This window comes from Cygnus atratus, chromosome 4 (assembly GCF_013377495.2).
Source record: "Cygnus atratus isolate AKBS03 ecotype Queensland, Australia chromosome 4, CAtr_DNAZoo_HiC_assembly, whole genome shotgun sequence".
Taxonomy (NCBI): Eukaryota; Metazoa; Chordata; class Aves; order Anseriformes; family Anatidae; genus Cygnus; species Cygnus atratus.
Genome location: NC_066365.1, coordinates 16742083 through 16768946, shown reverse-complemented (window position 1 = coordinate 16768946; position 26864 = coordinate 16742083). Strand labels below are relative to the sequence as shown.

Genomic DNA, 26864 nt, shown 5'->3' with positions numbered 1-26864 from the left:
ATTGTTGAGTGATCTCCCCATCCTTATCTCAACCCTTGAGCCCTTTCCATCATATTTTCTCACCTTTTTCTTTGAGGAGGGGGAGTGAGCAGTTGAGGTGGAGTTCAGCTGCCCAGCAGGGTAAAACCACCATAGGCAGGGCTGGCACAGACTAGAGGAATGATATCTGCGTATTAACCGAGGGGTGGCGGTCACTGAGGATGCATGGGGTGGTGCAGAACCTGTGCAGGCTGTGAACAGTGCTGAGTTGGGTGCCAAGTGCTGGGCTGCAGGGAATTCACTTCCATTTCCAGCACTTGAAAATGCAGGACCTGGCCCCATCTCCAGGCCCTGCAAATGCCAGACTCGGTCCTGCCGCTGCTCCCTGAGCCCAGCACCAGCCCCGCCCCAGAGCCCCAGCACTGCCCAGCTCAGCTGCTGCTGCTGGGCCCAAACCCCTATGGTCCTGAAGGCTGATACCTCCTTGTTACCAGCACAGGGCTGCTGCCCACAGACCGAGCGAGGACCCAAACAGTGCCCGTGAAGGGACAAAGCTGCGAAGCCATGGCCTGTGGGGTGGCGTCTGGGGTGCTGCAGAGTCCTAATGTGATTCCTGGCACCTCAGCTGGGCTGCGGGAGCTTCCTACTCTTCCCTGCACACTGAGGATGAGGTCGGGAGGATCAGGATGAAGACAGGCTGCTCCCAACCCAGCCCCAGCCTCAGCACACATGGCAGCCATCACCCGAACTGTGTCTGGCTGGATAGACCGCAGTAGGTGATTAACGTGTATGGGGGCATCGGCTGTGGAACGGGGCTGCACTTTTGACCCTGGGATCCTGTTCTGATTTTCGAGCTGTGTACGTTGTGGTTTTTATACATTGTGATAGACTAAAATGCTGAAATTGTTTCTTCCTCCCCTCCAGCATGTTATACTTGCATGTCTCCTCTTTTAACTTCTCCACTGCTGCTCGTAAGCAACTCCCCAACAGCCAGCACAACCCCACTTCTTCCCTTTCCTTTCTTCAGCTTTCTAGGACTTTCTTTACACTTTTCAAATTCATTACAAATATCCCTGGCAACAATGCAGTGTTCTTGTGGTTGGCAACATGGACACCACCTTGGAGATGGCACGGGCCAGGGAGCTTTTCCTGCTTCAGTGTCCTTTCCCATCACAGCTGATGTGGTTGAATAACACTTGAAAAAACTGAGAGGCAAACAGTGATCGGGGCTGTTTATCTTTTTATTATAAATTTAGTATGAATGACCAATGGAAAAGTCACAATGGAGTACCAAGACCGTTTATCAAAATTTTAGCAGCATTTAAACAGTAATAGATTCCCAAACCCCCTCCAGACACACCTTGCCCTTCACCTCCCACCCACTGAACAGTAACCTTCACTAAAATGTGCTTTCCGAAGCCGTGCAGGGATTTAGCTCGCCATCTCCTGTGTCAGTCCCCTGAGCTGCTGTGAAAAATCGCATCCTGAGCACTGGCTACCAGCAGCTGAAACCCCCAGCCACGAAAGCAGGGCTGGGCTGGTTTCCTGCCCCAGGCAGCCCCATTCCTGGTGGATCACGAGGTGGAGATGGAGGAGACCGATGGTCCGTGCTGGTGCCAAGACTGATGGCAGGACAACGGGGCCGGGGCTTGTGGGGAAAGGAAGGAGGTGAGCAGTGAGACACTTCACAAAATGAAGTCTGTGTACTGCCAGCTAACATGGACAACAGTGTTCTGTCTACTAAGCAACAAGAATGAGTAGAACTAGCTTTCTTATGTGCTTTTTGCTTGTTTGTTTCATTTTTAGTTACATTAAGACATGAAGAGTACAATCCCAGCCTGGCTGCTGGTAGCTCAGTGAAAATAACATTAAATTAGAGGTGGGGAAACACAACACACACCCACACATGTAGACAACAACGTAATATTGGCAAGCTATTCCCCTGCTTCTTTGGTACTTCCTAAACTTTCTTATCCAAAATATATGAGGGAAATGCACCATTTACGAGTTACTGTTTGTAAGTATTTACAAAGCCAGAACCGTTACGCTATGAAACACAGAGATCAATATGATATGAACAGTTATCTTATGACAAGCACTTATGCACATTTTGTTCCAGTATCTTAATAGCTTTAAAAAAAGTCATGTTATGCAGCCCTGTACCTCGCTTCTTCTGATATCAAATGGACAAGAAACATTTCCTAATCCATACTCTTCTTCAAAAGATTAAAAAATTGCCACCAAAATGATACACTATGTACAAATTTTACTAAATATTAAATTCTAGGCAATTATTTTCACCCCACTAATAATATAACTTAGGTATTGTTACCTACTATATGCATATATATTTCTTTAATATATAAGAAATGGCACCACATCACCATGTCACCAATATGACACATTGTTATGTACAGTAGATAAGAAGTTAGATATGGAAGATGGAACCTCTCTGACCGGTCCTTTCAAGGGAATGCTTCTCCCCTTGGTACTAGCTTGGCCACTTCCCCTTTTCCCAGCTCTTCAGACGTAAGGCAGGATACCGTACACCAGCAGCGCCATCACCCCGGCGCTGAACAAGCCAGCCACTGGGACAGTCACAAACCAGGCCAAGAAGATGTTGCGGAAGAGGCGCCAGTCGACGGCTTTCTTGGAGCGGATCCAGCCAACGGCCACCACGGAGCCCACCTTGGGAGCACGGGAGGGAGAGAGGAAGACAAATGTGAGGGGTACATCCCAGCGCCCCCAGCGTGCCCGCAGTTGCACCAATGCCAGTCAGCTGATACCAGGCAATGCTTGAAACTGGGGCACTGAGATAAAGGAGCCTCTGGTGACGATAAGCGCCTCCAGTCAAGCCCATCACTCTGTGCCCTGCAAGGAAACCCAGCCTTTCTGGACCTACCAGCAAGCAAAGCATCCACAGCTAACATCCCCCCTTCATAAGAATACATCGGCCTGATGCTAGGGGGCGTGCAAACTACACCGAGAAGTCTGGCTTCAAGTGGGGAATGGGTTAACCACCAAAATATCCTGCACTGCTACCAGGGCAGCTGGGGAGATTGGTATTTTCGATGATAAAACACACTGCAGTATGGGCAAAGCTATTTTCCCTCACATGTGTTTTCAGTTTGTGAACTCGGATGTGAAACCAAGCATATTATTTTTTAGGAAAGAAATGTGCTGAGAAAAAATGCTTCCAATGCAAAGTGATGCAAAAATACGGTAAAAACTTCAGAAATGCTTTCCCTTCTGCCCTGGAAGTGGCATTCTGCCATTAACAAACCTATGTATATCCATGCAGCTCTATTCAAAGCAGATGGTAAAGCAGCAAGAAACATGGAATGAATATTCAGTTTTGAACGAAATGAAACTTCAAGACATGGCTGGGCTTCTGTTCCCTTTCTGCAGCCTGAAATGCCATCCCTGCCTCCTCTTCCCTGCTCATTTTCTTAATGGGAGTATCAGTCCCTGCCTATAGATTACCAAGGGACTGATGTGCAGAGCTAGGAAAATGATAAATGCGGGAGTGTGAGATAGGACAGGGACATCCAATCCATCTTTTGTTAATATCTATTTAACTTCTTACTACAGCCTAACATTTCTTTTTAGAGATTAGAGTTCTTTGTTGAGGACCTTATCACTCGCACGAAGTCAAATGCTCCTGTGATAGAACAAGAGAAAAATGACCTTGATATTTTAGGACTGGAAAGGCCTTGTCTTAAAGAAAGTGTGAGATGTCATTACGGAGGAGCAGACCCAATGCTTTGAAGGTCAGCTTCAAGACTGTGCCAAAGGACTATTGTAAAATTCCCTGAAGGACCATGCCTTACAGGAGGTGCAAATCTAAGGGAGTAAAACTAAAATTTTTGGTTTGGTTTGTTTATTGTTTTGTCTATAAATTATAAAACTTGATCCAATAAGGAAATGTGCTAAATAATATTTAATCTGAATACACCGTGACTGGACAACGTGTTAGGCTGTGCTTAGCAGGTAGAGTGTGATGCCTGTGCCTTGTGGGAATCTCAAGAAAAAGCAGCACCTTGCCCAGCTGAAAGGAACCCCCCACTTTTTGAGTATCTCAAAGCGTTAATCCAAGGAACCTGTTTTTTCCAGCAGCTTGGCTGTTAGGCTCTGCTTTATATTTTGCACATTTTTAGCACCAGGCTGGCATGCTGCAACAAGGAGCATTGCTTTTTGAGCAAGCCTGCAGTCTACGTACGGTAATCTCTGAGTCCTTCCTGAAATTTAAAAGGTATCAGCAATGACGGCATTGGTAATCTGTTTTAAACATCATTAAAGTTTAGTTGATTAATAGTGATTTGGATGGATTAAAGGTTAGGAGAGTAGCTAAAATTTCAGTGTAGGGCAACTACACCGGCTGTGGAATTTCAGATGACATCTACTTCGAGATTGGTTTGAATGAAACCAGTGCAGTTTGCCTTCAGTATGCTCTGCTTAGAGCAGAACGACAGGAATTACAGAAATGCATTCGGCTCCCTTATTCCTGTGCAATGATGCATCAAAATCATACTCAGACTATTTTAATTCCGTAATAGCAACACAGAGAATATTTACAACCCCCCCCAAACAGTAAGAGCAAAACAGAGCTGACAGTATGACCTCGGCAAAGTTGCTTTTGCACACAAATAACCCTAACTCCTGCACTCTATCTCAGTATGTGAACACATTGACTCCCTTACAGCTGAGAAATGTCTGTTTCTAGATCTCACACTTTGTAATAAACAACAGGCACTGTGCATAAGCTTCAGCACTGACCACTTGCCTACCTGGGAAGCAGATGAGGTAGGCATGCATTCACAGCACACCAGCTTTTCCATGCTAAACCTCAAGAGAGGCTGAACAGCCAAAATAATATTTCTGCTGATTTTAAAAAAAGGCATTTCTGTCTCAATGGCAACTGCTTCTCTGATGTGTCTGCAGCAAACTCTGCAGTGAAAGACATTTCCCCATGGAATGAATGACAGTTAATTGTTCCTTTCTGCCTTCCCTGGGCCCTTGAAGGAAACAATGAACACATCTATTATAAGTGCTTGCTTTATCTTTTGTTGACCAATTGGTCTCTCAACTCCAGACCTTGTTTTGCTGAAACACTGAGTCGGGTGTAATAACATGACATCCTGGAACAGCCTAATCCTATTGAGAGGTGGATCTTCCCATTAAGAACATCCCATCTAATTATACATGGCAAACTGCAGGTAGCAGGCACAGCCTAACTGCATTAACTGCTTTTATTGAAGTAATTTTCAAAGAGTTATTGTGCCCTGCCCTTCAAAAAGACCCAGCCTTTAACTGTGTGGAGTCAATGAATACATTCTAATGCAACCCTCTCATTAGCTGATGGCTTCCAAGAAATTTCCCTTTTACATTCAAAGTCAGTCTATTTGTCTGCACCAAAGTGTATTTTCTCTTTTCTAACAGCTGACAAAATGCTCCAGGCACACAGGGCGGATAATCAAAGCTGCATTATTCTCCCTGGCAAATTCTTCTTCTCGTTGGGCATTTGACTTACAGTCAGCTGAAAGGGAAGTGTTTTAGGGGTAGCATTTTCACAAGTGGCTCATGTTGTTATTATTTCTTCCCCTGCTCAAATCAGAGGAACCAGAGTTAGGCCAATACTGGGAAATGTGAACAGCCTTTCAGAACAGCCCAGGCTTGGCTACTGCTCAAAGGACTCTACAGCAGAAAGAAAGAAATGATTTTGCAACTGGGGAGCTTTCCGAAGAAATGGTTTTCACTAGAAAAGGCCAATTGAACTAACTCTGGGTGTTCTGCAGGATGTGTGCATTTCAAGACTCTTTCAATGACACAGGCGAGCCTGCCTGGCTTCTCACCACCTGCCTGCCACGCTGCGGGGCAGTGAGCCCCAAAATCCTGCACTAGCAGAGCTGGGAGAGCTCAGAGGCCCCCAGGGTGCAGCAGCAAATCCCACAGGATCTGACCCTGCTAGGGCTTGGTGGTGCGTCCTGAAGCAGAGGGCCTTGCAGCTCTGATTTCAGGGGGTCCTCCCCATACCCTGCCAGAGGGTGAGGCATACAGCCAGCTCTGAGTGCCCAAGAGTGCAAGCAAAGGGAAGAGAGAAGGAATATTTGACATAGAAATTTGCTGGAGAACCAAATTCCAAATGCCCACTGTGTTCTTCTGGCAGTGCAAATGTCCAAGCAGTCTGTGTTGCCTACAAGCCCTACACGTTTTCTCCTACTGCATATGACACAATTAAATTCTGCTCTTAACTGAGCTTATCTACAATTCAAGCTGGGCTTTTAAAAATATATACATATATATATGCTCAAAGAACAAATTACAGGGGCCAGATTCTGTATTATAATGCACAAAAGTGAGGATGAGTTGGTTTAAAAGAAGAGAGACATTAAAATATTAGCGTAAGGATGTAACACTGTTTTTCATACAAGCGGCTGTAAACTACATGTAACCTGGATCACAAAAACTACAAGCCTATGTTATTTTAGGAAGTCTATATTAGTTCAATACGATCAAGCAAGGATCAAAGACATTCCACACTTTTGTGCAATTACTTGTAACTCCAATTTTGCTCAACTGCACTTGCTTTAGATGCAGTCCCTGGTGTTTTGCAATCACTGTCTGCGTGGTGCATCACATAGTGAAGGCAATCTGCAGCAATCGGTATCTCTTGTATTTTGTTATGGTTTGTCCTAGTGATGTGATTTACTGATGGGATCACTGCAAACTCCAATACCTTGCAATGGGTGGAGCTTATTGGAATACCCACATTTGAGGCTACAAGTACCGTTAGCGCACACATTACTTCAATGCAAAATCCACTGTGAAGAAATAAAAAAAAGACAGATGGAAAACCTGTAGTAAAAGAGTTATATGCAGGAAATCCCATGCCATGCACTTATCAAGAAAGTGAAGTATAAATGATGAATGGTGCGCAGCCTCTGAACAAGGGAGAAACGCTACACGACCAGGTTCAAATGGCACCTTCGGAGGGAACCAGGCTCTTCATTGCCACATGCTCCTGCAATTGTTTGCTTTGAAATTGAGGTCATGTGTTGGTAAGTGATGTTTTTCTTTAACCACTGCTAAGGAGTCCATGCTCAGCTGGCTGCCTTGCCCAATTGCAACAGCTTTACTGTGACAACTCCAGTGCATTTTTTTAGAAGCCTGATTTTTTTTAAAGGCATTTTCCCCTCTCCGTGTTTCCCTTACAGAAACGTGCCATTATCCGCTGATCCGAGCAGCACAGTTTAAAGTGAACAGTCCAGACTGCCCTGACTGCAGTCTCTCGGCGAAGGCATACCTTGCAGTGTGTAGTACTGACAGGAAGTCCAACATTGGAAGCTACCACAACTGTGAACGCCGAAGCCAACTCAATAGTGAATCCACTGCGGGAAGCATAAGAAAACACTTCACAATCACTCTTTGCATCAGCTCGGACTGATACCATGCAGTGTGCCAAAGTCTTACCCGTTTCTTCTTCAATCGTTTATCTCCAACTGATTTTTGTCACAGAAATAAAGTTAAGAGAACAAGGAACTGCTGAATAATGGAAACAGTATAGGCTAGTCACCTGCAGTAAACCGGCAGCACGGCTCATTGCATCAGGAACTTTTGTTAGTCTACGCTGCAGTGAATCATGCCTAATTAGTGATTCAGCTAAGCACCAGCAGAGGTCTAGTATGCATCAAGGACAAAAATTACTGTAATGAATACATATGTTTTTAATGGTCTGAAGCATACTGGGAAAGCCATTGTATACTCGCCACTTCCACAAGCACCTCCTGGCATGTTAGTTAGGGCACCAGCAGAAGACTCTGATCACGTAGACTATGCCTCAAACCCACTCCATGTTAGTTTACAAGGATATTTTTTCTTTCTTTCTCCCTCTTTCTTTTTTTTCATCCTTTCTTTTTTTCATCCTTCCTTCCTTTCTTTCTTCCTTCCTCTTTTTAGAAAGATGCAGAAGTCGAAGCCAGGTTATCATTAAAATCAAAGCACAGCAAAAACAGCAGACAGACAAAATAGTAGAGCAGCAGTTTCCCAGACTGGTTCACACACAAAGTTCATACAGCGTTACAACAACTGCACACCTACCTTGATGGTGTGATTGGAGTGAGGTCTTTACCCATGGTCTGGATAACTCTTCTACCCCAGACCCAGAGACCCACGCAGATCCCAACACCTCCATAAAACAGCAGCCAGACAGGAGTTGACGCCTCTTGCATGACACCATCTTGCTCGTAGATCAGCCAGAGCGCGACGAGGGGACCAATTGCATTGCTGGAGAAACACAAAAACATCGCCTGAGTTATAAAAATACAGGTAATTGCCTTGAATGGGATTTTTTTCTGCATGATTTTTCTCCATAGTGCACGAAGCACTGCTCTGAGTTGACCTTACAGGCAAAACAGTTTCTCACTTCTGAAGACTGCAGCACCGGACTCTTACCGTGTTGCTTTTTCAGATGTCACTTCACCACTGATAACCATACTAAACACTGGAAGCAATTTGTCTTTAACAAATCATTTCCTGAAATGTCAGAGTTGGCAATATCTCATATGTCTGTTCTGGGACAATAAGCAGCGTTTTCAGTGCTGTGTTGAAATTATCTCAAAGGTTACCAAATCAAGAGCTCTTCACCTGTAAAATTCAAGTCTTAAATGATCTCCTTTGGTCAAAGAAGGAAATTAACGAAAAAATTTACCATCCTAGAGAAGAAGATGCAAACATTATCTAGTCTGACAACCTGCATCTTTTGGAGATACGATCAGAATGCATCCAGGAAGGTGACTTAAGTCCTCTCTAAAGGCACTGCAGAGCTGGTTGGGCTGGATCAGAGAAGACTGCTTGGTGATGCCGAGCTGGTGTAAGCTTTTTTCACTATCCCACTGCTGCTATCTAGAAATACACGGAATGTCAGCAACACTGAAGCCCCCACTCCTCAGGCTGCTCACCTGATGTTGGTGCCTTACTCACACTCCAGAGCCTGGAGGCAGGCTTCTGACTTTGCTTATTCTAAATAAATCATTACATTTCTCGAAACGAGAGAGAGCAGAAAAACTCGGAAGCTGGCAGACAGTTACTTTAGAGGCCTAAATACTAAAAAGCAGATAAGAACTTTGTCATCACTTTTTTTTTCAGTTCTTTTGCTAAACTGAGTGGCTGCTTGTCCTGCTGAACAGCATTTAGCACAATTTGTAAAAGCATGAAGAGCGCGGCAGCGCTGCAATCATGTCTAAATAACAAGAAGAGCAGAGCAAACCTGTCCAATGTCATTCAAAATGTTTGAACACCAACAGGAAGCTCCCCTCTTTGTAAAATGATAATGGAGAGCGGGTGGTGGCGAACGCCGCGTGCAGGACTGACAGCTATGCTCGCCCTGCCTAAATTTAGCCACTGGTCTCGCTCCAAAGCACACAGTTGGAGTAAGGGCCGTTTTTAACGTGAAATATTGAGCGTGGCGTGTCTGAGCAACACGACACACTCCTTCCTTTCTCCTGGTTTGTGAGAAACCAAGCTCCAAAACCCCAGGAGTGCTCCTGGGGCTCAGTGACCAGGAAGGCACGTTCCCATATAAACACACACAACAACCTTCAAGCCGCAAGGCAAACGAAAGTACTTGAAAATGCTCTTTGATATGAAAAGAAATGAATAATTCTTGAAGATTTTGAGGAAACTGCTGGAGATTAATTAGTGAGCTAACATGAATAATAAAATCCAGTGGGTTTCAAGACACTGGATAGCATGATGAAGAACTAAATACACTTTAATTAAAGAGTGATTTCCACTAGCAAAAACACTTGGTCTGATACTGTGCTTGAGTATGCATTTGATTTGTTGAGTTTTTGTGAATGTGTGAGTGAAGTGATGATATGTGAAAGGTCCTTAGTGGCTGAATGGAAGATTTTTTTTGCTTTGAAGGAAGAAGAGATACTTGATCGAAGCATTTCTAATATTTTAAGTTGACTTGCAACTTCTTGGCCAGCATTTGCAGGTGCAGATTAAATGACACGCATGTTTTCATGCCTGATTGTGCATGAAAAAGATGAAGCCAATTCAATGTACCTTCAACTCATGGGTGCCAAAGGCAGCTGGGAAAGAGAGCAGCTAAAACACTGATCAGATGAATAAAGGGAAAACTGATCGCCCCTTCTTGTAGTGTTGTACAACATGGGGACAACCTCCCCATTGAAAATAACAAGTACCTTTGGAGCAAGCCCAGGCACTGATTCCTGACTGTTCTGAAGAGATTATGTATGGATGTTTGTCAGTCCTAATGTAAATGGGAAGACAGAAACGGATTCAAAACCTACAGCAGAAAACTATGCTCTTTTGTACCAAAATCCAGCTTTAATTATTTGCAAATGCTACACCTCTGTGAATCAACTAAGCTTAATCCTCAAAGAAAAGGTTATTTTCTTATTGTGGCAACACCAGGCTGCTAACTTATGCCTAGCCCTAGAGGATCGGAGTGCATCATGCTGCCAAAAAGATCAGAAGAGATCACACCACCCCACAGAGGGGAGCACTTCTGATACCATCCCTGGATGGAAAGAAAGCAGAGGAGCACTGGATCAGTGCATACCGAGAAAGCCCAAAAGGTAATTAACTGTATTTTTATACATGGGTATCTACAACACTGGGTATCTATCTGTATCAGAGGGACATTTCTCCTCTCCCTGTAAATTGTGCTCCATGTGGCTTAAACATTTGGCTCCTAGGAACAACTGCATCTCCCAGTATGAATACCTGCAAGAGGCTACCAACAACCAGCAAACTAGCAGTGCCTCCAATCTACCACCTGCATGGCTCTTTGGGAGGCTCCTTCAGCTTCTGGGCTTGTTCAGTAGGTCCAGCCCCAGGGGCTTGTGGCATCAACACTTCCTACACCAGCGGGAACAGCCCTTGAAGAAGCCATCAGTCCTGTCCCACCACAAAAGTCCTGCCAAGACTAGGATCTTGGTACCGCATGCACAAACATTGCCTTTACCACGTGCACAAAGCCATCCTTGGGACTAGAAGAATTCATCAGTAGAAGACAACCAGTCCCATAAGGAGAGTAACAGAGGGACAAGACATCAGTAAAAAAGGAGTTGTTAGATACTTTGCTTTAAGACCTGTTGTGGTGAACAGATGTCTCCTACAGTTGAGTGACTAAGCAGATGAACCACAAGGGCACTGGCTACACTGGGATGTGGTTTGCAAAATATTTCGCACGAGTTCTGTCTCATTTGACTCAAGACACGATCAGCAGGAAAGCAGACCTAAAATCATCCAAGCGTTTGGCCAAGACTCATTTCACAAGTATTTTTAAGTTGTGATTTTCTCTTACTCTCCCACTACAGCTCTTTTGCTTGCCATAACCAACTAATCTTCATGCTGGAGTCCCATCTGGAAAAGTCTTATTTGCAGTAGTTTAGAGGGAGAAGATAAAAAAAATAAATCCTGAGATGGTCACCTAGGGGGGCTGGGACCCCCATCTGCTTCTATCTCTGTAAAGATGCCATTAGGTTCCTATGCAGCTGAAGTGCTTTTGAGCACATTACTGCATTATTTAGCCATTCGGTTTAAAAGCTGAGACGAGCTCCTCTTGTCACGCTACTACTTTAGTTTCATACATCTAATACACATTTTTCCACTGAGCACTTGCCATTGCAAGTTAATTGTATGCTGAATTTCTAACACATTATGGTGACAGAAGCCCAGCTCCTGACTCTGTCATGCCCTCCATGCCCAATATTTTTTACCATCTCTGCTGGCCCTGGCTGCTCGCAGTGCGTAGCGCCGTTCGCTGTATCCAGACACGTGATCCAGGATTAACAGCCACCTACGGCAGCGCTTGCACTTGCAGACACGGGTCACCGTGGCGCGGTGGGGTGGCTTGGACTGTATCTGAAGTGCTTGCTGACCCTCCTGGTTATTTTGCTAGCTTTCTCGGCTAACATAAATTGGCATGACTTCTCTTTTCCTGCTTGTTTGTGCCAGCTGAGAATCTGTCCCAAAGCATTTATAAAGCTGTTGTGAAAGACAGCACTTGACAGTGCATCTGAACTATAAATAGGGTTGGCTTCTTCTCTCCCCTGCGAGACAGATAGTATTACCAACAACAACAAAAAAAAAAACATTCAGCTATCTTGAGACAGGCTTAGAAATTAGCAGTTTGCAATGCACACACACGCACACGCATGCGAGTAGAGATTTTTATGTCCTCTTGGGTCACATGTGCAGGTCTTTCTTTGTAGGAACAAGGATTACAACTTTTTTAACGAAAAAGTAAGATTTTTTTTCAGTAGTGGAAGGATGCCACCGGTTGAGTGCTCTGTAAATCACCAAACCTCAGGCAACTTGCCATAATATTTTGTGAACTAAAAACATTGCTATTACCTAGCTACTTATTGGGGGCAGAGGGGATAGTAAGTTGCTACAGACTGTGTGATGATCACACTTTGGTTCTTTGCTACCTGAAACTCAGATAGTGTTTTTGCCCCTTTTTTTCCAGTTGATTGAAAGAAACTCAGCACGTACATTACCACTGACTCAAACTGAAGTACAAGCAAAATAACTGTCTGAGAAATCTATATTAAACTTCCAGTATTACACGAACAGTTACAAATTCGTCAGTCATTCAAGTATTTTCCAAAACAGGATTTCCCAAATGACAGCAAACTGCCCTCTGAACTTTCCACTGGGAAAATACGTGGGCTGATATTTCTGTCTTTACTGCAGTCACGCCTGAAGACATCACACAACCGAGTAAGGGTGCAAGGAAGGTATGCCTGCATGAACCAACAGGAAAAAATACGTCCTCATCTCCAGTGATCTCAGATTATCAAGAGAGGGCTCTTGCTTTTATCCTGGTTCCTATAGCCTACAGTTTTGAAATATTGTGTACACCATAGCGCAATAACAGTGTGACACAGCTACGGCCCATAAAGTACAAGCTTTGGGCGTGTTATGAGTCATGAAGACTACATATTTCTTCCTGCAGCTCATTGCTGTGTGTTGTAACTGATGGCCCTGAAACTGTAACTCTCTGCACATCCCAGGAAAGAGCAGACTACATTTTACCACTCATCACAGCACAGGAATGCACATTTCTGCCATTCCCACCTCTTGGACAGGCAGGGTTGGCAAAATTACCCAGGAAGAAACGCCTCTCCAAATAGCACTGAGCTGCACCACCAGCAGGGATAAGCCATTCCCAAAAACGCCTGTGCAGCAAGGAGAGAGCCCCTGGTTTCTTTCTGCTCTTCTCTTGCTAGCCTGTGTGGCAAGAAAGTGATGGCACAGTTCAGGTGGCACCTACCTGAGCACTTCAGGACAAAAGATTCACATCTACTGAGGAGACTGGCTGCACTTGCAGGATGGACTGCTATTAAAAACTGAAGAAATCAGATTTCAGGCTGCTCTTGGTAATCGTAATGGACACATAAGCTTCCTAAATATGCTAAGTGATCTTGAATACAGCTCTCAGGCAGGAAAGAAGAAATATTCATTTTGTAATCTGGCCTTATTATAGCTCCCATAGACCCCTTATTCAGCCAGAAGACCGAATCCCACTAAGCTCTCTGTGTGCAGTGAGGTACTGACAATGTTCTGGCCCTTTCTTCCTTTCATCCCCTTGTATTTACTCTGGGAAGAAGGGAGAAGGTGAGTCCCAGTGCTGCTGGTATGCTCTGACCCATAACTCCAGTTAAGCCTGTAGGAAGGTGAAGGGAGAAGTTTCCTCTCGCTGTATATTGGGCAAACAGGTATTTTCTAGTTTCATTTTCATCACTTCAAATATCAATGTCTTCCCTATCTGGTAGCAATTCAGCTTCTAAAACACTGAAAGAATATTTAGAAATATATAAATACTAAATATTATTACTCTAGGTCTGAAATAGTTTTAATTCCATCTTCAATAACATAACCTGAACCATCTGGATAATGCAAGAGCTGTTCTTTGTCAAGCCTGAGTCTGTGGTGGTAAAGTCCTGGCAGCCACCTCTAGCATTGCTGGCCAATTCCAGCATGGACAACCTGCCCGAGATGCCAGAGGGATGCCCGGCTGGCTAACCAGTGCCTTGTGCTGGAGCTGCCCGGGGTTAGCCATACATTTTCGCAGTTGCTTAGATGTGCAGTGGGGCAGAAGCACCATTTGCTCCCAGCTTTCTCATTCCTGACCCCATAGCAAAGCACAGGAGATGCTTACGGGGCTGTCGATTCTCTCCAGCATTGCCAAAATGGCCTGACAAACTCCCCTGACTTTCAGGAACAGCTTAATTCAGGCTTTGGTATGCAGCGTGAGCCCTACAGCTTCGGCAGCTCTCCCACTGCCCGCACCTATACAGTAACTCTGTAGGCTGCTGTGGTTGCGGCACCAAGCTGTGGATCATCGGGATTCCTGCTGAACAAACCTGTATTTACAGAAAACAAGCTCAGTCCAACTCAGCCATAGGTGCATATAATCCCCGATGACCAACAAAGCCCAGCCTCTCTGGAAAGCTGGCTCTGAACAAGCGTTTAGGAAGCTGGCAGCTCTCCCCCTGTCACGCTCCTGGCCCAGGGCTTTTATTTTCCATCCTGCCCTTTTTATTCTCCCGTTGCCCTTGCGATGACCTGACATGCTCCCTTTGTGCTTGGGTGCTGAGCCAGTGCGACCTGCTCGCTTGGCGCCACTGATTAAATCCAACAACAACATTTTTTCAGAGGTTCTGTCCCAACACATTTCATTGGGATTTTAAATTCTTTAGATTTCATTCAGCCCATGTGCACCGGAGTGTCACAAGGCTCTGGGCCCAGCTCGCTTGGTCCCAGCCTTGGAAGGGCTCCAGCATCCTCCACCCAGAGCCGCTGAGGGCTGCAGCAGGCAGGCAGGAAGGGATGGTCTGAACAAAGCAGTCACCCAAATAAGGAGCTTCCATGGCTCCCTCTTTCTTCTAACACACAACTGCACCAGCCTGCATCCCCGTCGCCGTCAGCTCAAACACCAGCCACAAACATCATTGCCCGTAGCAAAAATTGCTGGTATCGCCTCAATGCTGAAAGACATCTCTGAAGAGACTGGGATCTAGTTAACCTCATGCTGACTGAGTTCTGAACTCAAAGGCAAAATCCTAATTTAACTCTCCCTAGTCCAGGGAAAAGGCCTGGACAGTGAAACAAGGGAAATTCCCATATGATTTTTTCCCACTAATGTGCTATCCAAACCATCTGAGGTACTTCTGCTCCACCAAGAGTTTCAGAGCTGCATCATGCCTCAGTCCATGCCATACACTACTGTCTTGTGTTTAAATATGTTCTAAACCTAATCAAACATTTAACTACCTGCAGCTTGAAATCGTTCTGTTAGGTTTTAATTTTTCTCTCTCTGCTCCCCTGATCTGCTCCTGTCCCTTCCAGGGATAGCAGCAAACAGCCTGATGGAAAATAAACAGAACACGTGGGAGGAAAGACAGCTCTGGGACATGGAAGGAAAATGGAGGAGACAAGTCCAAAAAAAAAAGATGTGGATGAAGTAGGTGTTGCCCTGAATGTATGAGTGAGGAGCTTAAAACCAAATGCGGAGGAAAGCTGGATTTTAATGACATGATTCAAGGATGAGAAAGAATAGGGAAGCAGCAGCAGCACTTAAAATGAACAGAAGGAAGGGGAACGAGGGAGGGAGAGGGAAAAAATAGCAGTGCTCGGTGGAAGATGGATTGCCAAGGATGGCTTTCTCACTGAAATGTGGACAGAAAGATGTGCTATTAGCTAGGTTCTGCTGCATTATTTTTAAGATTGTACAGTGCCTCCTGAGCTCTGCAGGTCTTTATGTGACTTGCTGAGGAACCGTAAACAAACTAAGAAGTGTTTTGCTCTGCTAGACACAGACTGGCAAAACGTCTGTGCTACATAACCCACAGCATAGATATCTGCATCCCCTGAGCGTTGTATCAAATCCGCCTTTTTATCATACAGAGGGGTCTTTAGTTTTTAATGTTTAGCTGGAACTAAGTACAATTGCAGGGATGGGTTCGTTTGCAAACCGGGATCAGATCTCATACCCATGGCTGTCCTCTTGCATTTCTAGCAGCTCTGACAAAATTAAGCTAACTTGTTTTTTCAGTTTTGCAATTACGTGAATTCAGCTTAAAAGAGATCTTGGAATAAAAAGCATTTAATAAAAACATATGCTTGCTAGCAAGTTTGGTAAGATCACACTGACAGAAGTAGAGATCTGCAAAACACTAAATAACACGAATTTTCAGGAAAGGATATTGCCAAGGCAACAAGCCAGTCCAAATGGAGAATTCTGGGGAAACTAGGCTATTGATGCAACGAATCATACTGCACAGAGTCTAAACCTTGTCTTTCACTGCTCCCAGCTCCTACCAATGACCAAAAGTTGGGGTTGTTCAGCCTGGAGAAGAGAAGGCTCCAGGGGAACCTTACAGCGGCCTGCCAGTGTCTAAAGGGGGCTACAGGATAGTTGGGGAGGGACTCTGTGTTATGGGGTGTACTGACAGGACAAAGAGAAATGGCTTTAAACTAAAAGAGGGTAGGTTTAGTTTAGACATTAGGAAGAAATTCTTTACTCAGAGGGCGGTGAGGCACTGGCACAGGCTGCCCAGAGAAGCTGCAGATGCCCCATCCCTGGAGGTGCCCAAGGCCAGGCTGGAAGGGGCTTTGGGCAACCTGGTCTGGGGGGAGGTGTCCCTGCCAGCGGCAGAGGGGTTGGAACCAGACAGTCTTTAATGTCCCTTCCAACCCAAACTATCCTATGATAACTCCAAATTTGATTTCTGAACAGACTACATCCTTACAGATCACTTCTAACAATCTCTACTACCCTTGTCTGTGACAGAAAAGGCAAGTGATGCTTGCATGAATATGTCAGACCTCAAGGAATATCTGTAGACATCATCTAGAGGGTATAAAAGAGTGGCAGGGGCACTTACTGTTGTAGGCTGCAAACTTTCTGCAATGGTTTTCCCTCAGAAAAGGAACAAAGGAAAGCCATTTGTTTGCTTGCAAGTTAGAAGCTCTGCAGGGACTACCTGACACAAGAGAAATCTCTGCATAACCAAGTGCTGCCTCCTTGGCATGACATGATGAACGCAGTGTGTTTGGATTTCCGGTGGGATTTTGGCGGGGTCCCTCAGCCAAGGCCCTTCAAGAAATTAAGCTGCCGTGGGATGAAAGGCAGGCAGTCTCAAAAAGGCAACCTGGAAGAGATGCAGAAAGCACAGCAAGAACAGGACAGTTCCCTTATAAGCATCAGTTAAACAGGTTGGGATTCCTCCTTATGGGCAAAGAAATAAAAAAAAAAAGGGCTCAGAAAGCAATGGGACAAAGTCCCGGGATAAAAAGCCATCAAAATAGAGCTGTAGACAAGAAGCTGTGGAACATACATCCCCTTGGCCACAGATGCTGGGAGGAAGAGTACACGAGAAGAAATATTAGTGCTGTTTGTCCTTCTCCGTATGTTTTTTCCCCTTGGCACCTGCTGTTGGTCGCCACCAGAGCTTGGGTACCAGCCTCCCTGGGTCTTTGCTCTTGCCCAGTATGCTCAGAGCAGAAGTCCTGACCAGCAGAGAACATCCAAGAAAAAGGAAAGTCACAATGGTGCCCTCTGATCCAGAGGAAAGACATAACCGTGTGAGGGCATCTTGGACTTCTTCCCAGAGCCAGATCCCTGTAATGAAGAGAGTAATAACAAGAGCGAGGACAAGAAGGCTCTTCAGAAAGCATTATTCTGAATTCCCAGGACACTGTATGGATGGGAAGGGCAGAAACATGTTTTTAAGTGTTTTTGAGATGAGCCGTGAGTTAAATCGGGTGGCTGACAACAGCTAGGAGCAATAACTGTTCTCGCTGTGTGGGACAGTGTTTGCCAGATGCCTAAGGAGGACTATGAAAGCTATGAATGCTGTAAAGCCCCTCTGCGAATGCTGAAACCGACACCAGCAGCACACAGCTAAAACTGCAAGAGTTCAACAAGAAGGAGGCTCAGCACGGCCCAAGCTAACCCGAAAGGATTGCTGCTTCTACAAGGAGTTCCTCTGAGCACACCACCGGAGAGGGACTTCAGCACGGGACGAAAGTGGATCAGTGCAGGCTTGGGAAGAGGCACTCCAGTCCTAAAGGAAAAAAATATGCAATTTTTCCAGAGGAAAAACACACAAACCAGCCTTCAGCCACGTGCCGCCAAGAGGGCTGGGAGCAACGCGGCCATGTAGATGAAGTGATGTTGAAAGCAGGTGAGCAATGTGAGTGCAGACAAGGAAGGCAAAAAATGCTCCACCCTGAGCCTACTTCCTCAGTCCTTTGATCAAAAGTCCTATACATCACGGAATGAAAAAAAGAAAAAAAAAAGAGGGAAAGACGTGGTCAAATGAGTGAAATGTACGGATGTTTCCCTGACAGGGTATGACCAGGCAATGGAGGGCAAAGAGGTGCAGATAAACATTTCTAAGACCAGCTCCAAGATTTTATCAGCTGATTCAATACAAGCATGAGGAAAGACTCTCAGAGGACAATCCTTTTCCCTTATTACTGGGAAACAATGTTAATGCCACAGGGTTTAAGGACAGACACACTTAAGCCAAACGATTGAGGGATGAACTCACTGGCTTCCTTTGTCATAAAAAGGAGTTATTCAGCAGTGACAGCAGCTCTGGATAAAACTCCTGCCAGGAGATGGGAATCTTCTTAACTGGGCACTGAGGAGATTCGCCATAGCCCATGTCCTCTCTCTGCATGGGCCACAAGAACATGCCCAGGGCTACTAGGGGTTATCTCCCTTTTTTTTTTTTGGTAAGAGAGCTGTGGCAGCTGGAGAAGTTGTATGTGGAGTTTATAAATTTCAAAATAACTCCAAGGCTTGTTAGATTTTCTGGGCTATTTAGTGATACACCATCTCACATTGTCCTCGACCCTCCTTGTGGCTGGAAAACTCAAAGCAAAAGCTTCAGCAAAGGGAGCTTTATAAAAGCTGGAGCAATCCAAATGAAGACATTCTTCACACACCTCTTCTTGCCATGCAATGTGATGAGAGAGAAAATTCGTCTAATGATAAAAATAGCCTAAACCTCTCATTTGCTGATAGTCTCCAATCTTGTAGTTAAAATAAGCTGTGAACTCTGTAGGGCAGGGACCATCTTGTTTGTTTTCGCAGTGGTCAGCATGTCAGGGCACTGATCCCTGGGGGACTCTCAGTGCTTGAAAGCTTGCCACAATTAAACCTGAATTAAACTAATTACTCCACAATAACTTAGCAGAGAACGGAAAAGATGTTACCACTGAGAAGAAAATAAACCATCGACTGAGCAGCCGAACTCCTGAGAAGCACCGGGGACATCAGCGTAACAAGCTTTGCAAAACACAGCGCTAATTATCATCTGCCTGTACAAGTTTTCTGACCGGCCACATCCCCAAGTTGTCAAACCTTGCTCCAAGATGTAAATTATAAAATCGCTGGTTTGTGAGATCTCACCCTCTTACCTGACATCGTTCCCTCCATGGGCAAAGGATCCAAAACAGGCTGTTAAGATCTGGAGGAAGTGGAAAAGTAGATGGACCTGAGACGTGTCTTTCTCTTCCTTGTCCTCTTCCACAGGATCTTCTGGGGGCCGGTTAGGATCTGTGAGCTCAGAGGCCAACTTCATTTCCACTCCACCTTCTTCGGCCTCGATCTCTGCCTCAGCCACTGCATTGCAATAGCTGGAGTAGCTGTCATAGCGAACTCGTTTCTTAGAGTAGGACACTGTGTCTCCCACTAACTTCTCACTGTCCTCCGGAGTGGATGTATCTGCTGCCTTAAAGGAGGAATGCACAGGCATGCCACAAATAGCAGCTGTGTAACAGGTATAGCTGTTGTTGCGTCGTAACAGTTTGTAGTTGTTTTCTTGAGCGGGCCTCTCGTCAGTGGCCCTGTCCAGGTGCATTTTGTGTAGCAAGTCTTTGTATAAACCTGAGTCCTTGTGCACAGTGTGATAGACGTGGCCATCGCTCCTCACCTGGCCATCGAAGCTGAAGGTACCATTGGAGACAGGTGATTTCACAGAGGTGTGCGTCATAGAAAAGGCCCTTCCTAAAAAAGGCAGAGATTTAGAGTTGTTACTGCTCTGAAGTGCGACTTGGAAGCCCCCTCCCACTTCATAGGATGATAAAATAAGTGTAAATGACTAAAACAACAGCCATCCTAGGGTACAGGACAAAGAAGATTAATTTGCAATACACACTTTAAATAATAGAAGAGTCAATCCACTGTGAAATAAATTCTCCCATCAAAAGATGGGAGTACACCAAAAGCACAAAAAAAGTTTTGTTCCAGCACTGGGTCTCCCACAGACATGCAGGAGGACCTGCAGCAAGTCACTGAGAACCAGCTGCTCCAAGGTGATATTTGAAGCCTAAATTCTCAGTCCTTGGAAAACTCACTTCTGTAAAAATTCTGGATTATTGTAAAATAAGTTCTTCTTTTTCTCAGATTTCGTCTGCTTTGGATATGCATACTAAGTATGTCAGAAAAGGTGATCTTACTGCAATTTGATACTGAATATGAGGTCACTATTCAAATGCACCTATATTTAAGAGACATTTGCACAACTTAAAAATAATTTTAAAAACAGAAAACAAAAAAGCTCACATTCTGCAGAAGTATTTCTTCAGCTATTCAAGTGCTTTACATATTTTATTTCTATGAGCATGGTTATTCCCACTGTATATATTTAACATCACTGAATGCTGTAGAATCTGTACCACAGCTAAGCTGGTATATCTGAAGAAACTCTCCACTTCCTGACTCCCCATGTTTCCGCTGTGCAACATTCACAACCATTTTAGCTAGTTTTGAAGTGGAAGCGTGCACTCAAAGAGCTTCCCGTCATGACTTATTTGATTTTGTGAGAATCAAATACTTACTAACCAAATGATGGGGTTGTATCAGTAAATGCTACCAGAGTCAACGAACTGCAAGTGGGTGGCAGGGGGGTGATCCCACCACACAGAACAGAAAGAACTTTATGCACGCTAGCATACTTCTCGTGAATATATTTTCAGAAAACAATGCATGAGATTTTTCTAGTGGACATGCTCCAAATGGTCATACATTTGTCAACTAAAACCCAAATCTTTTCATCTCCTGTGGGAACACGCTGGTAATCTTTGTGGCTGAATTTAACCTTCATACATCAGCTGTTTGTGTTCTCTATACTTTTCCATTGCTTAAAAGGACAGAAGTACCATTAAGAATATCAAGTAAAGCAGAAAGGAAAGTAATTTCTGCTTTCAGCTGTTTATAAAATGCACATTCAGATGAAAAAAATGTAATTGTTTACAAGTCCTTTCTAGAAAATGTCACCTGTAAACAAGAATATTTCTCAACAAGTGGTGAAGAGGGATTAGAGATGGAAATTCCAAACACTAACTCACTACTTACTGTTTACTCACTACTCTGTTTACTACAGAGACCTACTTGCTGCAAGAAACCCTATCAAAACAAGGGGAAGATAAACCCTCTGCGTTGTCTTAGTTTCTTACCATATGGTACACGTGGATGGTTTCCATTCGCAATAGTATCTGATGCCCCGGCAGCTTCTGTTGCTGAGCCAGTAAGGGGAATTGAGCTCTCATCAGATGTTTTGGCACCAGGAAGCTCTTTGAAGACTGGTGTTTCTTCATCTTGAATTTTATCAAGACTTTCATCTGATATCCTTGACAGTGCAGCATCTTTCTTTAACTGGCCTAAGGAAACAACAGGACTGTAATTTTAAACCTAACCTCTCTGTCTCGCTGCTTATGTTTCCAGTGTTTGCATCAATGGCATAGATCCATGTGGATACAATAGCTTGGCTTTGTTTCATACACATTTTTTATTTATTTCTAACACTTAACTTCACTAAATTCACCTGAGAAAATGCTAGAGCATCCTATAACTTCACCAACATAGGTACCTGAAGTAAAACACCAAGCTACTCATTTATTAATTAAATCTGAAACTTTTCTCTGCGTTTTTAATGCCGTGTTTGCTGAAAATAGCAAAGCAAACAAGCAAAACACTGCTAGGCTAAAAGCTGTGATCAGTTCAGCTTACTGTAAAGTTAAAGAAGTCACTTAAAGATAATCATTCTGCCAGGTTTCTCTGTTCAACATTTCCTTAACAAAATATAAAACGGATTATATTCCAGGATTTATTTTCCTGTTTCTGCAAGACTGTGGAAGATCTAAGCACTGCAATGGATTGCCTAAAGAGGTTTTGAATTTCTTCCACTGCAGGTTTTTAGAAGCAGGTTACACAAACACATGAGGAACAGCTTCAGCACACCCTGCCTGTGGGTGGGGACTGGACTAGATGACCTCTCAAGGGCACTTCAGTTCCGAAATGAAATTTTCCACCATTCGACATCACCCGCGTTTCATCACACAGCTACTTACTTTCTATTTTTCTCTTCATCCAGGGACACACAAAAATCCAAACTAAGACAGCAAATACTAAGGATACGCCGATTGATATCAGAGCAATGGCCCACATTGGCAGTATCAGTCCTAGTACTGTGAAGACACAAATAAAACCCAAACAAACTGAATTAGCATGACTTAGTTATCTCAAGCAATGGAAGAGCAGTCACACAGAAGCCCGTGTTCACCATCTATTCAAACTCAATATGAATGAGCTGCTCATTTTTAACATACGTGTTAGAAACAGCAAGTATTCAAAAGGCCCAGGCCTCCAGGTCTCTGTGACCCCACTGTAACCCCATTTCCAAAACATCCACACCAGGGCTGCTGAAACAAGTTTGTCGGGACTGTATATACTAATGCATGTTAAACTGCGTTGCCCATTAGGGTAAGTGTTTTCCCGACCTTTGCTCTGGTCAATAAATCCTGCTGCTTAGCTTAATCTGAGCCATTATCTGCTTATGATAATAGCTTAATGTAGCACTTCAGAGCTGAGGTTTCAGCCCTGCTATGCGCAACCATGCAAACAACTTGTGCTCCCCTAAGCATTGCCTGGCTTCTGTTCCCCCAGCACATTTCCTTGCTTTTGTTCAATTAAATAGTGTGATCAGTCCCTAGATGAAGAAAGAGTTTGGACTCTGACTTTTCAGACCTGCCTGTGTGTGCCTATCTTGAAATCCATGTGGTTGATTCATACTTGTTAGTAAACGTTGCCTGGACAGAAGCCTTGGAGAGTAAACATATATTGTAAACATATATTTCCTGTGTACCAAAAACAGAGTCCCACCTTCTCATTCACGCTCTTTAGAGACTGCTAAGCTGAAACAAAAGGGACATTAAGATTCTTATTTCTTTTATTTTGCTTAATGAGTCACTGCAGACTGCCTGACCTACTTCTGCAGTACAATTAGTCAGGAAATGTTGGTTATACAGCTGATTTACTGTGAAACATCTTGGATACCTAACCAATGAGGATTTTGACTTAAGAAAAAATCAGAGCTGAGTTATGCTTCCTTTAAAGAGGGAACTTTGCAAGCTTTTCATTCATTTCAGTGATGTTGTGCTATCAAGCAGAGTCTACAGAATGCATTTATTTAGTTTGTCAGGTTTTAGAGAAAATGGATTTCTATTCAAAAAAGGTCCCTTTCTAAACCTCTTTTTTTAATTCAGGGGATATATTCCGGAGTCTCCCTTCACTTGCATGATCATTCATGGCTCTGGGCAATAATCTCATCTAAAGATAACATTCAATGACCAGACTCTTCAATAAAGTAGTTGAGAGCATTGAACATCTTTTATTTTTCCGAACTCTCTTACTGCAAGTGTGTGTTTAAATACATGTTGCTTAAATAAAGTAAAACACACAAATATAAATATATAAATGGAAATATAAGTAAATTAATATAAATGCACATAAAAATATACAAATGTACAAAAATATGAATACAAATAAAGTTAGAGTCACAAAAATGATGCATCATTTCCTTCTACTGAGTCGCAATGAAAAAACACAGCACCCAAGAGAGAAGATGCATTAAATGCAGAAACAGGCTTGGAGCTTCTTATCATTGAAGGGAAATAAAGAAGTAAATTTAATTAATAGGAGCTGTGCCAGATTTGCCAGAACAGTGACTCTGTTGATTTCAGTGGAGTTACAGCATTAGATGTAGTGCATACAGCCTCCCTGACCGCTCTGAACCTTCCCTCCTTTCTGTATGTATCTGCAATACCACTGAGAGCTCAAATACAACTATTTAAATTCAGATATATGAAGCCGAACTGGGAGCTCAATATTTCCCTTTCCACTAAAGGGGAATTTTTTCCTAGCAGTGCCTTGCCCCCCTAAACAGAGTGATCAAGAGGGAGTAACAAAAACTCATGCATGAATGGAAGCTCATGCAAATAAATGGCTTACTCTTGCCCTCATTAGCTCCTAACAAAGAAAAGAACTGTGCAGCACTCACAGCTCTGTGACAGCACTCCGGTGGAGCATCGTTACACAAAACTAACACGACACCGTGGCTGCAGGAAGCCTCCCTGCTAGGCCTCCCACGGCAGACAGCTCACTCACCTGGTGCCCCCGTGTACATGATGGAAAACACATTAATAGCGATGGTAGCAGCATAGAACACTGGAAGTGCGCGGAGACCATTGGGCACGGGGTCTTCCTGCAGAGAAACCAGGAAAAAAAGGGAAACATTAGCTGGGTTTTCCACCAGATTAACGTCAGCATGAGCCAACGTGAGGAAAACACATGCTCCCAAAGCCAGTGCCAGGCAGGTGGAACCTTCAGAACGATGCTGAGGGAAGGATGTTGACCCGTGTGGTTACACCTGAACCCACAACGCTGGTCTTGGCCAGTGCCAGCAGTCTGGGGAAGCTCAACACTGGTCATGGGCATCATGGGTTATAGCTTCAGGTCTGCTGCAGACCTGCTGGCTTTAATTCTCACACCTGGGGGGGGCAAGCTTCTTTCTGTGCGTGTTTTCCTTCACAGGGGACTGTTCTGGTTGCCACATCGAGCATTTTACCTGAACCTAGCACATGGCTGTGCCTCGCTGTCCGGCGCAGAGCTCAGAGGTGGGCACAGGAGGCAGGCGGCCACCATGGCCTCGTGCCTCTGCTGCTCACAAGCTGACGGCGCAGCGGAAACGCACCATGCAAAGCGTGGAAAAAGCCTTTGTGAAGAGAGAGCTTTGGCCCCTTGACAGGCTCTGTGTGGTTGGGAAGAGCCTGGCGAAACCAAGGGCTGGTTAGTCAGGTTTTGTTTCTTGCTGCCACGAGCAACAAAACGCAGTGGAGAGCAGGGTGCAGTGGCCTCGCGCCACTCTCCGCAGGGGCATGCGTACAAGGGCACATTCGTGTGATTTTGATGATTAATTTCCTAAGCTGTTAGGTTTTGAACGTAACAGAGGAACTTTTTTCCCTAGAATATCTCGTCCTTCGTGCAGCTTGAGTCATTTTAAATTCAAAGCTGTGTCCGTTCAGACTTATCATCTGCTTTTATCACTGACATTTATTTACATCAGAACTAAAGAACGATGAAGCTGGGGTTACAGGTGGTGTTATTTATAGCAAAAGAATTAATTCCTCATCTATTTAAGTTCCCTGTATAACCACTAACATAGTGTCCCTTATTTTAGGTCCTCGTCATGTGTTGTACCCCCCATTTTAGCATGCTGAATGGTGCGAGAGAAATAGAAAGAGCAAATAAAAGTACTCTGGTTTCCAGCCCTTGCAGGGTGGCAAGCAAATCGCCATCTACACTGGAGACAGACAGACTGATGCTACCTCAAAGTTGCCACTTCTGACTGAGGTCACTAAAACGCGTTAATTCAAATTTCTTGAGAATCTAGGAATACACAGATGCCCGTCTTCTAATATCTGATGCACTAGAAAACCAAAGCTTAGAATTTCTGTGAAATATTAATGAGAGTATCTCCCAGTGAGGACTATTCTTTTTAAATAACAGTTGGAATTGCTATCATGAGGCTAAGTCAAGGCCAAGAACTTTGTACTAATAAACCAGCATCTCAATGTATCATCTTTCAATGAAACATAATATACAATATCAATTAGCTTCTGATGCACTTGCATAGCACTTTCTAAACCTCAAATATGTGTTTTGTTACTTACTCTGAGCTTTTAGAATCGCTAAGAGCAAATACAGTTCCAACAGCTAGACAAAAAATGACAGGTCTCCTATCCAAAAAGCAAGCCACAGACTTTCAACCCAGTGGAAATGCCAGCACTCAAATGACAGGCTAGAACACAGTCTTCGTAACAAGCGTTCATTATAACGGTGCGATTCACTTACCTTCTTTAAAATGAAGAATCTAATCAGCACAAAGAGTACTCCAGACATCAAGCCAGACAACAGTGGGGAAATAAACCAAGAGGCAACTGTGTTGAAAAAAAGAAAGAAAAGAACATGAAATATATAACATACTTGCACAATAGTTAAGCAGCTAGTGGTCAGTGAGCAATGCATTCAGAATGGTTCTTGTACTGTACATCTGGAAAGAATATTCCAGATATTTACTTATAACTGGTGCAGCTCAATTACCACTGACACTCGTGAAAGCTAAAGTAATGCTTGGCACTATTAGAAACGTCAGCCAAAACATTTCCAGATAATTTTGCAAGTTTAGTTATCAAATTAATCAGGAAAACTTCTTCCTGGCTGATGCAGAGTAGACCAAGAGAACCCCTGTCATTTCCTAATCACCACGACTGTGAGTGGTGCAAGCAAGTGGGAATAACTGCATCTAGTAGGATGCCACGCTGCTCACAGGGTAAAAGTCTTGATTTCCAAAATGCCACAGAAGCATCCACTGCAGTGAACAATGTGCATAAATTTTTTTGCGGCCAAGATTTGCAAGTGTTCAGGACTGATTTAACTGAAGTGGGTGGCAAAACTCCCACTGATTTCAATAAAACAGGATTAGGGCAGCGCT

General features: G+C 44.1%; 1 protein-coding gene across 3 annotated transcripts in view; it reads right to left on the bottom strand.

Moving 5' to 3' along the window:
• Positions 1-1202: 1202 nt before the first annotated feature.
• The window catches only part of SLC20A2 (solute carrier family 20 member 2), a 55986-nt gene continuing 30324 nt past the window's right edge, over positions 1203-26864 (bottom strand). For all 3 annotated transcript variants that reach the window (XM_035543812.2, XM_035543830.2, XM_035543820.2), the window contains exons 4-11: positions 26225-26310; positions 24479-24575; positions 22384-22500; positions 21490-21693; positions 19450-20038; positions 8077-8262; positions 7283-7367; positions 1203-2667 (exon numbers count right to left, since the gene is read on the bottom strand). In XM_035543812.2, the coding sequence (XP_035399705.1) occupies positions 2503-2667; positions 7283-7367; positions 8077-8262; positions 19450-20038; positions 21490-21693; positions 22384-22500; positions 24479-24575; positions 26225-26310 (1529 nt within the window). In that variant the 3' untranslated portion in view covers positions 1203-2502. The remainder of the gene's footprint in view (positions 2668-7282; positions 7368-8076; positions 8263-19449; positions 20039-21489; positions 21694-22383; positions 22501-24478; positions 24576-26224; positions 26311-26864) is intronic.